The following is a 13,455-nucleotide window of genomic DNA, read 5'->3' as shown; positions in this document are numbered from 1 at the left end:
GGCCGCAGTACACCAAGAGTCCTACATCCCGGGGTTCGTGTGCAGCAGGCGGCCGCAGTACACCGAGTCCTACATCCCGGGGTTCGTGTGCAGCAGGTGGCCGCAGTACACCGAGTCCTACATCCCAGGGTTCGTGTGCAGCAGGCGGCCGCAGTACACCGAGTCCTACATCCCGGGGTTCGTGTGAAGCAGGCGGCCGCAGTACACCGAGAGTCCGACATCCCGGGGTTCGTGTGCAGCAGGCGGCCGCAGTACACCGAGTCCTACATCCCGGGGTTCGTGTGCAGCAGGCGGCCGCAGTACACCGAGAGTCCGACATCCCGGGGTTCGTGTGCAGCAGGCGGCTGCAGTACACCGAGTCCTACATCCCGGGGTTCGTGTGCAGCAGGCGGCCGCAGTACACCGAGTCCTACATTGTCCACCCAGTTCAAAGGCAAACGGAAGGTACAGTTCTCTTGTAAAAAGCAGATCCTATTTTACTTAACCAAGTAAGGAGAGAATCTTCTTAAATTCGCCTTTCTTACAATTGGAGCGAGTCTGTTAACAAGAGCTTAATCGGAGACCACTACAGCTGAGCATAAATTCCCGCCAAGCTCCCTGACCACGGTTTACTGCCTGAACTGCCGTATCTGTTGTCAACTGTAATCTACAGGCATTATTTTTGAGGCCGTGTTAATGCACTTCTCATTTGTACATTTTCCTAATTGGCTTAATATTTATAGTGGAATATTTCTGATCCGGGAAGAGCTCCGGTAAACTCGAGCATGTTTAGCCATGTGCTAATGAGGACCGGCCAGTCATGGAGGGGCGCTCAGTGAGTTATGGTTCTCACAGTCTGGTTCCAAGCTGGCCTGCGACGAGAAGTTGCTAAAATATCTTGAGTAAAATCTGAGGTCCCCAAGCAGCTGTTGGGCTTGCAGAGCCGTGGCCATATACACTTTACTGGCAGTAAACGCCATTCCTGCGCGCAGACGGCACGCCTGTAAACCCACAGCTCCTCCAGGTCTGCCCCCGTCCCCGCGCACTCAGGAGCCTGTCCCCGCCTGGACGGGGAGGGCGGGCCGCTCTGCCGGCTGGGGGCCAGGGCCGGGGCATGCCCGCTGACAGGCACACCACGATGACAGAAATTCACTCTGAGTTGCAATTAGTGGCACTGTCATTTTCGGGGGCTCCTGCCAATTAATTAAGCCTGTCAAACAGAAAAACCATAGCGCTCACATGATAATTTATATTGGAAGAGACCAGCAGCTTCCTCCACACAGAATTCTCCCTCAGAGCGCTGAAATAAATGAGAGAAAATAAATAAAACAACAAAAAAGTGTGGGTGAAGTGGGGGGGGGCTCCACACGGGGAAGAAGAAAGTTAAGCTGTCCTTGTTATAATTGTTAACTCTGATCGCCGGAGTAGGAGACAGGCTGATTAAAACTCCAAACGAGCCCCCAGCTCCCTGAACCCTCTGCGTCCGTCCGGGATGATAGAATCAGAGGAGTTTATTCATACCATTAAGCCCCAGAGAACTTAATTGAAAGAAGAGCACAGCCCGGACCTTGACAAGCGGGAGGTCACAGTAATTGCTGCCGGACATATTTAACATTAAGATAATCAGGCCATTAATTACCCTTTGGATCATTAAATCAGCCAGTTGCAAAATGAAATTTCTGCCTCTATTACTCACTTGAGAGACCACAGGGGTGGCCTTTAATTTATCAGTGAGCTTGAGATACAAAGGCTGGGGTTGGGGGAGGGCAGGCGGGGAGGGGGCCGCGCGGGTGGCGGCGGTGGCGGGGGCAGGGCATCAATCCGCCATGCTTGGTGATCGTGGCAAATTAACTAGGTAAGATAACCTCCGCTTCCAAAGGCAGAAGCTGGGGGTATGTAAATAGATGAGGGCAGACAGGGAGATCAGAGTCTGCACACCACTTAGCAGGATAATAAAGGAAATCATCCTTGATTATCAGTGCTAATTTGGACACTGCCGGTAGCTTGTTACGCGTGTTCTGAGTAGCATTTAATTAATTCAATTGCTTGTTAATGAGGGAAGTGACATGTGGGGAGCAGATGCCGCCCAACTGCAGATGGGGTCTGGTCATCACTGTAAAGTCCTTCTCCCCCATTCCTCCCCCTGCCCATTTCTTTTTTTTTAAAGAAAGAAAATAGGAAAAGGTGTCAAGCATAGAGGAACACTCAAAAGAGACAAAACACTGACCTCAGCGGGCCAAGAACTGTTGAAAAATAATAAGATGAGATAATCCTGGGGCTGTGTGGGTACTCGTGTTCCCTGAGGCCACATTTGGAACAGTGCATCTTTATGCCAGAAATTTGAGCCTGAGATTACTATATTGTGATCTTATGATCAAACCTAACGAGACAAAGACGTGGCCAAGTGGTACTGCTTTTAATATCTCAGAGTTAACGGTAGGGATCCAATTATTTTCAGTTTGGATACATTTCCCCTTTATCAATATCTCCATGTGCATAAATAAGATGAAAGTGGCGATCCCAAATCAAAAAGGACCGGGACTCGTGTCACTGGGCAGACTCGCTCCATCTGGAAGTGCGCGCCCAGTCTCTCCCACGCAGATTTCTGACGTCCGGCCCCAAATCTTCCTCCCGAAGGTGGCATCTTTTTATAGGTTAAAGACAAGAGGGGAGTTTGGATGTGCAGGTGACAATGACAGAAGAAAAAGAGCGCTCAAAGAGGCAGAAGAGTGTATCCTAAATCAGCAACTCGGCTCCCTTCCAAGTGGGATCAGAAGGAAGGGGATTTCGGTTGGGCTTAGAGCTTCTCCCAAGGGCTCTTCGACAGAAGGGAAAACACACATCCAGGCTCTTTTGATTTCCGAGACCAAATCGGCTGGCTCCCAGACCACCGTGTAAATAGGCTACCTGCCCCGAAATGCCAGCCGCGAGGGGTCCCTGCAGACCCTCGCAGGCCCGATGCCTTGACGCGGAGACCCAAAGGTGGGAGATGGGAAAACGAACCAGGCAGCCGAGTGGAGTCCAGCTTCTGCCAAGAGGAACACAGACTGGAGGCCTCTGCTCGGTCCTGGTAGGAAATTACGGTCACCGCAGGCAATCCGAAAAGCTTCCAAAGTGAAACGGCGACAGGACTGGAGAACAATGCATCACAGTGACACAGAGACACAGAAAGTAGCCCCCCCAAACACCCCCGCGGGGCCGAGGAAGGGAAGAGGTCCGAGGTCTGCCCAGACGGCTTCGCTGTATGCTGCAAATGTGAGAGCCCCGATTTCATCCACGAACACGCGAGTGATCCCCAGGCCCTGAGGCAGCAAGAGCACTGGCACGTGGCTTCCACGCGGCCCCATTCCCGCTTCCCCCCATCGGCTCGCTCCTTCGTTCATTCGCTCCAGAAACACGCTCTTCGCGGTTTTGCTAGCTCTGCCTCCAAGCCTGCTAGTCCTTGATGTGAAAGGGGCACCAAAGAGCTCCGTGACTTCGCCCTATGGTCACAGCGTGCGTCCTAGCACTGGAGCCAGGGCCCCGCATCCATCCGCACACGACACACTGCACGGGGCGACCTGCACACTCACATGCTCCGCGTCATGCCCGCACCCCTCACAGCCCACTGCCCCTGCTTTAGCCCTGAAGATCTAGCACATCCCGTCTGCTGTCCCCACAGCCCTCCTGCTTCAGCATCCCCATTTAAAATCAATATTTTAAGTGTGTGCTTAAATGGTATCAATAGCAATTAGAGAGGGGAATTCTGATTCCACCCCAGATGTAGTTAATTGTTGTAGCATCGATACCCTCCACCGGGCTCCTTTCTCTGAATTAAACCTCCATGACTGAGGGGGATGAAGGGCATCCTCTCCCCTCCTGCGACAATAAATTTAATATCGAATGCACTGGAAAAAAATGGCAGTTGTTGCAGAATCCATCCAAAAAGATTTTTTTTTCTTCCTGGTAGTAATTAAAAGATGCTTTTCTTGACTAATGATCCCGGCTTAGGAATGGGAAGTCAATACTCAATACCGCTTCACCACTGCCAGCTTCGACTGATCGCAACGCTGCTCGAGGTGGAACGGCGGGTCTTGGGGCAGCTGAGAGTCACTGGAACCAATTACGAGCCGTCCGAAGCCGCCCTAATCAGGGGCGCAGGGACAGCAAGCAGAAGGCCAGCCAGCTGGTCAACCGCGCCTGTTCTCCTAACTCACCCCTGGGCCTGGGCGGCACCGACACGCGGTGGTTTCAGGGGACTGGCTGTTTCTTTGGAAAAAGATCTGCTGTGTTCCACTTCCCCACGGTCCTAAATGAGTGTGTGCGCGCGTGTGTGTTTGGGGGAGGAACGGCACATTTCTAATTATATTCCACTGTCAGAATGAATCTTCTGAACAAGATGGAATGGACCGAGCTTCTCGGGAAAACAGCTGGGCCCTTTTCCAAAGAATTAGCCGGGATATATTGCACTTGGCCCTTCCTTGGATAGGAATAAAAATTTATTAAAATATTTCTTTTTAGTATTACCTTAGGGCCACATTAAGAGACCCCTCCAGCTGTTTGTACTAACAATCACAGGTTCTGCCGAGAGACCAGAGGGGGTGGGCGGGAGGGGGCGTCTTTCCTTGTCTTCGAGAGGCAGGATCCAGGCTGCCTAGCCATTCTCACGTCGCAGACTGAATGCCACGTGGAAATTCTAGCCCAAACTTTGGGTTTTTCATTTCTGCTTGAGGAGACCGCATGAGGCAGCGGAGACGGTGGGTGTCTGACTATTGTTGCACTGTTATGCAGAGTTGTTTCTTCATGGTTTTGACAGTGCATTTACAGCCTTCAGAAGATCCACCAGGACCACAGCCTTCCAACTGACCTCCCTGCCTCGTCTCCATCCTTTCCAGCAATGCTGCTGGCTGCCTCTAGTCCTCTTGGGAACAGGCGGATCAGAAGTGAACGCAGAAACCCGCACCCCTGCCCACCCCGTAATACCCTCCTGGCTCCAAGGCTTGGCCGGGCCTTTGCTCTCCTTTGGCCTTACCAGCCCCTACCCCTCCTCATTTACCTGAAGGCCCAGCCCCGTGGCTGGTGACTCCCCAGTTTTTGCACTCCTCCACAGGCTGGGCGTAGCCTAGGCCACGCCCCCCCCCCCAGGCCTGGACATCGCCCCACATTTTAAAGTCTAGCTCAGATGCTGTTCGTCCAGTGCTCCTTCCCTGGATCACACTGGTTGTAAGAACCCCGCCATGCCGTGAATTCTTCAGAGTCCTGGCACCCTCAGCGGTGGCCCCGAGAACATTCACCAACCGCTGGGGGGCGATAATCACCACGTATCATTTCTTTTCTATGAGAAAGTGCTCGATGAATATTTGCTGAATATTAATTAAAAACGAAACTCCCAGAGAGAATGACTAAAGGCACAAAGAAACATGCAATTCTCAAAGGCGTTCACGTTCTCTGGAGCCGGTGACATAGCTCACCGTCGCCACAGCTTTGCGGGGGGGCCGCAACTCGGCACGGCCCCTTAGGACAGCGAATGTGAGCCACGAAGAGCTGGGACTTCGCTGCGATCACCCCATTTGTGAGAAAGGAAGACTCCAACACGTCTCTAAAATATAAAGATGGGACGCGCGTAGTGCCGGAGAGGAGAGAAAGGTACGCACTCCACAGCTTACATGCCCAAGTCAGGACGATCGAGGACCTGTAGGCCCGCAGCCCTCACCCAGGAATGAAGATGAAATTCATATAAAATATTTACCAGTTAAAAATATCAACCCCTATCTTTGTTACCTACACACTCTAAATGGTGGCCAATTATGACAAGATGGAAAAACAAACTTTTTCCAACTCCGGATATAAAAATAATACACACGCTCCTTTTACACACGAACAGTGAACTGCAGGATTAATTTCCCCTAACTTATTTCAATGTTCTCTGCACTCCTACATGAGACTCCATCCAATTTCCAATCATATCTCACGGTTAGGCCTACATGTCCTCCGAGGAAACCACACCCACGGAAAAACAGGTATGAAAACGCAAACTGGTCTTTTAAGAATGCTCCTCGCTGATGGTCTGCTCATTTCTGCGTTCGTGTTAAACAGGTCGAGATAAAGAATTTGAAGGAGTGTATTGTTCCTTCGGTTTGTGGAAAGCTGCCCACACGGGTACTGCGTCGTCGAGCTCACCCAGCAAGCGGAGGCGATGCCAGGCAGACAGGCTCGGGGCGCCTCCTGCGACCCTTGCCCCCTCCCCCCAGGACGCTGTTACACGAGCAGGTTAGGAACACGCCAGCTTCATTCTCTAAAGTGAACCGAAGGTGGCACCACAAATTCATTTTTCAGCGATCATGAAACAGAACCCACCAACTCTTCGCACAGGACCGTGGCTTAGCGGCAGAACGCGACTTCCTCCGCGTCACGGGGGCTGGCCCGCGGACCGCCGTGCGGACCCTCACGCTGCCTCGCCGCCAGCCAAACAAGCCAGAGGAACTGGAGAAAGTGCTAATGACGAGAGACCCCTTGTCTCCCTGCACCTCTCCACGTACCCGAGAAGCCACAGTGCAAAGGGAGCCCCCGGCCCCTCCTCTGGAGGCGGGGACGCGACCCTGGGCCCCTCCTCCTAGGGGCAGCCGCAGGGACCCAAAGGCCCGCTCCGCGTCTGTGAAGCAGGCTTTCTCGGAAGACATGCCATTTTATCACCTCTTAGGTACATTAAATATGTATGTGTACTCAAAAACGGTTTATAATAGCTGTAAATGAAAAATGAGAAAATAAATGGGCTCAAAATAAATGCGTTTTTTACACTGCGTAACAATTAACATTAATGAGGAGTCACCATACGTTACGCGGTACTCGGCTGATTAAATGTGTTGGAAGTATATTTTAGAAAATAAAATATATTGTGTTACTGTAAACTGGCTTATTGTGGGTCTGTGGGGGTGGGGAGGGAACCCAACTGAGTAGATGCTTTTCAACGACAGAAGAATCACAAAATTAAAGAATCAAAAATTCATAATTAGTGTTCACAGCACAGCTTACTCCTATTAGAAATGTATTAATTAAAGTGATCTATTCATAAGGTTGGAAGCTTAATACATTTCTAAGAGGGGGAGAGGAATCCCCAAGGTGTAAAAACAAACATCAAAAATTAAGGAGTCTGAATTATCCACGCCTGCTGAAAACCAATTTTACAAACAGACGTCCCCGTGCCGGGCTCCTTGGCATTCCTACAGGTTGTGAGGCAGCTCGGGGGGAGGCTGTCGTCAGGGTCACTTCCTGAGGTCTAACCACGGAGCCACACACCTGCCCACATCCCTACCTTGTGGAGTCCAGTGAGGGCTTCGTCCGCCCCTGGCTGCTCTCTTCCCAGACGCTGTTGGCCAGCTCGTTCCCGATGGATGACATCACCTTGATAAGCTCGATGGGCCAGTCGTCGAGGTCCAGAGACCGGACTCGAGAAAGGTGGGTGCCAAGGTTCCGGTGGATCCCTGAGCACTCGATGCACATGAGGGCTCCCAAGTTCAAACTGGCCCAGTTCGGATCTGTGGGAAGAGGAACATCAGACCATCATCACTCACTCCCACGGCCCTCAGGATCTCAGGAACAAAAAGGCCGCTTATTGGACTTCACATCCAGCGGTCCTTCCCTAGAATCACTGGGCCTGAACACGCTCCCCGGCCAGTCCTCCATGCTGTTTTAGGCATCTTGGAAGGTCTGACACGCTGGGGACACCTTCTAAACATCTGACTTCAGCCAACGCTTAGGAGTTTCCCACATGATAAACAGGTGCAGGACCGCGCTGGACACAGAAAGGCACGTTCCACCGGAACAGCAGCGTCCTCAGGCGCGCAGATGCACGTGGACAAGAACCGTATGTGACCTGGCATCCACGGTGGATGGCTGCTGACAGAGGGAGAGCGAGGCGGCGCTCGAGAGTATTTCCAAACCTACACTGTCCCTCGTAACCAGCCATCTCTGCAACTCCAGGCACATCCGAGTTTTCATCAGTCATATGATGGACATGCCTGCAAATTTCAAAGCCAAAAGCAGGCACGCCACGATGAAAACAGTTTTCAGTGATCTTACGTGAGGGCAACCAGTGGAGCAACTGCCGCCATCTATCACTGCGGCAAGATGGTGGGCAGGGTCTGCCGGTCAGGTTATGACCCGGCTGGATCAACCCCGCCCTGCAGAATGAGTTAGGTGGTGATCACGTACCAAGGACAACAAATGAGTTTAGAGAACACGACTGGAACCTTTGAGCTGGATTGTTCCCTGTGTGGAAGTGGTCGGCAGCACCAGAACACGGACGACTCAGACCCAAGGTTGGCTTCGTGCCCGAATCCACAGCTGATTTGCAAAGACGGGGCTCACCTGGACAGTCAATGGCTTTAACCACCAACAGACGCAAGGGGATAATCAGTATTTACTCCAGGTACACTTGAAGAATCAACAAAAAGCCAGGAATGGCCTTGTGCTAATTCACCAGAAATCAGCCAGCCACTTTCTTCATATCTAATACAGACCGTGGGAGATGGATACCATGGGGGTACAGGAGAAGAGATGGCTGTGATTCGGAGATATTCTGGGTGGGAAGAGGAAACATATGTCCCAAATAATAATAATACAAATAAACAAGGAAATGCAGACTAAATGCTGAAGGGTAGAGTCAAGGGAATAAATGTGCAGGCAGCGTGAGAAGCAAGAGGCCAGGAGGGCAGGCTGCATGGAGGAGGGCAGGCTGCATGGAGGAGGGCAGGCTGCATGGAGGAGGGCAGGCTGCATGGAGGAGGGCCGGCCTGGGCCTTGTGGGTGATCAGAGAAGAGGGTGGGGCGGTGAACAGTTTGTGGGACACCCCTGCGGTGCCCCTTCATAGTCCAACTCCCACACTGGCCATCTCTGAGGCTGCACCTCTCAACCCCAACCTGGCCCCTACCCCCACCTTTCCCCTGGAGCAGGGCAGGTCAGGCAAGATCAGGACCGTGTTTAGCCATCGTTTTAACTCGACTTCTGGATACCTCTTACAACACAGCCTTTCGATGCCTTTTCGGTCAATACCCTCTCTGGATTTTTCTAGCACTGGTCTGGCTCCCCAACTTGATGTCCTTCCCAATTTTTCCACCTGCTCCCTGCCCTTACCTCAGGGGTTTCTGCAGGCTCATCTGTTGATTCCAAACTCGCTTTCAAGCAAACTCTACCCAACCCATGGATCCCACGGCGACCCAACTACTAACAACTATCGGCAGACACTGCCCGCCTCAGGAGCGAACACGCACCTGTAATCACCACTGTTCATCTGCACTTGGAAATCTTGCAGGTACCTCCCTGTCGCCATTTTGCCCTTGAACGTTGTCTCCGGCAAGGGACAGCTCCGTCCCAGCAAAGGGCACTGATTCCCCCGCTTAATCAAGCCGGGATTCTGCGAATCAACGCCGATCCTTCCATCACCCCCCAGCCCATCACCAAGTACTTCAGTCTTGATGTCCCCCCCTTCTTGTCCCCACTGCTCCCGCCCTGGTCCATGCCACCGCCACCACGAGGACGCAGCAGCCTCCCACCTGCAGCCTCGCCTTCTAACGCCCTGCAGCCCGCGTGCCGCACATCAGCCTGCGGTCTCAGCGAATCTGACCGTGTCACGCCCCTTCTCGACACCCGTACGAGGCTGCCGTTTGCCCTTTGGATCTGACCTACAATCCCAACCACCAGGATCAGAAGCGAGCCTGTCCCTGTGTGCGTGTCTCTTTTTATGTCTGTAAGAAAATGCAAGCAACAGAACTGAGAGATTGAATGTGCTCCTGCTACAGGTTTTGGCTGGGATATCTACAGACTGGGCAAGGGAGAGGGGAGTGGAGTCCCCTGCTGTTGCAGGTCTGGGGTCCACAAAGATAAATAAGACAGGGTCCCGGACATCCAGTGGGACAACAGGAAAGGTGCTTCCAACATTAATACAACATGGTGGGAGGAGTTCACACCAGTGATTTCCACCCAGGGCTTTGGGGACCAGCCAGGAAGGAGGGCTCAGCTCTACCCAGGCTAGCAGGAGGGCCTCACGGACAAGGGGTCCTGGAGCGGTGGAAAGGCTGCACTGTCTCTACGGGTCTGTCCATGAAGGTCAGGCATAGTGGCGACAGCCATGCCAGGGCTCCAAGCTCTTGGGTTCTCAAGAGCTCCGGAGGATGGACTTTTCTGAACCTGTTCCTGGTGGAGAGTTGGCAACGGGTACCCTGAACAAGGCTTCACTGTCCGACGGGTCTGGGCCATGCTCGTTAGCTTTACGCCAGGACTTCCCAGAAGCACAGATGTCCAAAGGCTGTGGCTCATCAAGGGGTGGATGCCGCGGTTCTCCAAACTCTCTGCACCACAGCCTCCCTCCAGAGATGGGCGCCCTGAGCTAAGGAAGCTCAGAGCCCGCTCGGGGGTCTACCAGGTGTGGACAGGCGGCTCCCAGCAGCCTGGTGCATTCTCTGGAAGAACAGCTCCAAATCCCATGTGTCATGGAAATGCCCAAGCCCCACTCCCCCACCCCAGGTGGACACAACTGAACTGGGAGGACAGTGCTCACAAGCCCGTGGGAATCACCCACAGAGGTGTCTGGCATCCGGAGCCTGAGGTTCCTCCCACGTGACCACCAGACACAGGACCGTGAAGCAAAGAGCCCTGCTCTCGAGGGGACAGAAAGCCATTTCAGGAGCCCACACCTTCAAGTCCTCAATCCTCTCTTAAGATCCCTTTATAATGATAAAAGGAATAGGCTCATTTAAGACAGGCGTAAAGTACAAAGAACAAGGAAAGATAATCTTTGGAACTACCACCCACTTCAATCACGGTCAACTTATTTTTTATCTGTGCATATTTACAAGACTCTCTCTTGCTTCTGTTCACCGAACAATCTACATACGCGTGTTCTGTTAAAAATAATTGGTGTTGGACACTTCACTCATTAGCTAATTCCTTCACTGCTGGTGCCGGAGCCGATGGCCACCTTTGTCCCCGACAACGTTAGGGAGGACAGGAGCTCATGCTTTGTTCCTGCTTCTGTGCTGCCCGTCACGACTGCGAGAGCAGTCACTGTGCCCTACCTTGATTCTGTCTCCACAGAGAACACACCAAGAAAGTCATCTTATTCTCAATTTCTCCTTTCTAAAAAAACCAAAAAACGAGAAAACAAATAAAAAAGAAAGCCCCTCAATCAGTAAGAAGGACAAAAACCCGCCTAGGGTACGTACCAACCGGAGGCCCTGGGCCCGCTTTCCAGGACCCACAGGCAGAGGGCGGGGTGCACTTTCCTGCGTCTCGGCTTCAGCAGCAGAGCAGGAGAGCCTCAAGCCCACTGGCGCCCAAGGAAGCACCCCCGCCTTTTGTGGCCTGGTAGGCTCACCCGCTCCTGCCGGAACCTTCTAGAAGCATGAGGGATGACCTCCCAGCTGTGATGCTGGGGGTTGCAGAGGTGTCCTGTGCGCTCTCCAGGAAGATGCAGGCAGGACCAAGTCCCTGGATGAGATCAAGCTCTCCGGGGCCCCACAGAAAGCAGCAACCTCTTCTTGACCGTGTTTCTTCTTCAACACCCAGAAACCAGAGCCTCTCCTTACATTTAATGTTTGACCACTGTGTGTACTTGCACACGATAAAATACAGGCCCCCTCAATATCCAAGTTCTTAAGACACAAGTGCTCCCTACACAACAATTAGACGACCTGCATCACCAGAGACCCTACCACTTTCAGAGATATGTGGGGTCAACATTCTGGAATGCATTCTTACAGATCTTTTCTGCCTGAGTTCCTAAAATGGTTCACTAGGGTCTCTTTGACTCACTTCCTCAATACCTTCTCGTTTCCAATGCATTATAAAGTTTCTCCATCTCAATTAATATATTTTTTTACATAACTATATTTTTTAATTTTTAACATCACTTTTTAAGGTTGCACATTATTGCACCGAGAAGACGTCACCATTAACGGTTCTTCCAGTTTTGCACATTTGGGATGCTCTGTGAAGAGGGCTGTGATGAACACTTCTGAAGCTACGTCTCTGTGCTCCTTTGCTCATTGCCATGGGGTTGGTTCCTGGAGGACATGGCTGGAGTGGAGGGCGTCCACTTGCCCGAGGCTTTTTATGTACACTGCCAAACTGCCGGGGAAGGCCTTATAGGTCATTATCAGTGTGTGGGTGGTGCCCTTCCCAGCATTTGCACCAAAATTGGGTATTTTGATATTAAAAAAAAAAACACCTTTGCCAATGTGTTCTGGTGTCCTTGTTCTCTGTTCCCTGATCTTGCTCTCCGAAAAAATACAGCAGGGAGGCAAGGAGCTCCACTTGCCATTTCTGCGACCCGGGATATGTAACTCAATATAACTTGCCCCTCGACTCCCCATTTCCCCCCCTGTAAGTGGGGCCGACCGCAGCACCAACATTCAAAGTCCCGAGAATTAAAAAAGACTGTGCACGAGCGGGTTTGGCACAGGCCCGACGGAGACAGAGTGTTTAAGGAATGGGAGCTCATGATCTCTTTTTCCTCTGTAATTGTCACACTCGGCCTCTCCCCACTCCCTTCGTCCCTGCGTGTCTGCTCAGGGGCCTCCCTTCCCCACTGCTCCGCACCCCCAAACCCACACCTCGGCACTCGAGCGACCCCTCTGCTCTCAGAAAGGACTCCTGACCTCTGATGTGCCTCGTACCACGAAGCCTATGAGCCATGGACTCGTCCCTCTTAAGGGACCCCAGCTGTATGCTGGAAACAATCGTAGGCGCTTCTCCTAATGGAGGCTCTCAAAGCTTTAAAAATTCTTACTTTAACAACTTTTTGATAAGAACACACACTTAATAAGTACTCTCTTGTAACTTCATTTCATGACACATTTTTAAAGTAAAATTTAAAACTTCAAACCAAAGAAGATACTTCAGAGAAGTTCGTCAAGACACTTGAAGAGGAGACCCTTTCTCTCACCTGGGGACCACAGACACTGGCTGGTGACCTTTCCCGTTCCTGCCCTTCAGCACAATGGCTGCTGAGAGGAGGCTCCCCCTTCCCTTTAATTGAACCACCTGAGTTAGTGCCCGCCTCCTCCTGTTTTCGTGACCGCCCCCACAGTGGCTGCCTCCTCCCTCCACAGCTCTGCTCCAATCTACGGGAGATGGTAGGGCCAGGCTAATCTCCCCGAGCACAGCTTGGATCCATCTCACCCCTGCTTTGAAACTCGGAGGAGTTCCACTGTTTACAGATGAAGGTAAAGGCTCTAATGTTCTCCACTTAGCATCCTCAGCTCCCCCCACTCCAGCATCCTCACCTCCCCCCACTCCAGCATCCTCACCTCCCCCCATTTAGCATCCTCACCTCCCCCCACTCCAGCATCCTCACTCCCCCCATTTAGCATCCTCACCTCCCTCCCCACCACTTAGCATCACCTCCCTAGGCTCCAACCAGCCTCCAGGCTGAGCTGCAGGTGCATGTCCTGCTGCTCCCCTGACATCCATGACTCCTTCAGCCACCTGTTCAGATCCCA

General features: G+C 52.2%; 1 protein-coding gene across 8 annotated transcripts in view; it reads right to left on the bottom strand.

The window, feature by feature from the left end:
- AGAP1 (ArfGAP with GTPase domain, ankyrin repeat and PH domain 1) overlaps positions 1–13,455 on the bottom strand; it is a 523,916-nt gene that overhangs the window by 58,875 nt on the left and 451,586 nt on the right. For all 8 annotated transcript variants that reach the window (XM_026491633.4, XM_026491634.4, XM_057305806.1 and 5 more), the window contains one exon: positions 7,271–7,493. In XM_026491633.4, the coding sequence (XP_026347418.1) occupies positions 7,271–7,493 (223 nt within the window). The remainder of the gene's footprint in view (positions 1–7,270; positions 7,494–13,455) is intronic.

The sequence above is a fragment of the Ursus arctos genome, unplaced genomic scaffold (genome assembly GCF_023065955.2).
Source record: "Ursus arctos isolate Adak ecotype North America unplaced genomic scaffold, UrsArc2.0 scaffold_1, whole genome shotgun sequence".
In the NCBI taxonomy this organism is placed as follows: Eukaryota; Metazoa; Chordata; class Mammalia; order Carnivora; family Ursidae; genus Ursus; species Ursus arctos.
Note: the sequence above shows the minus strand (reverse complement) of the source record. Positions and strands in the feature narration are given on the sequence as shown.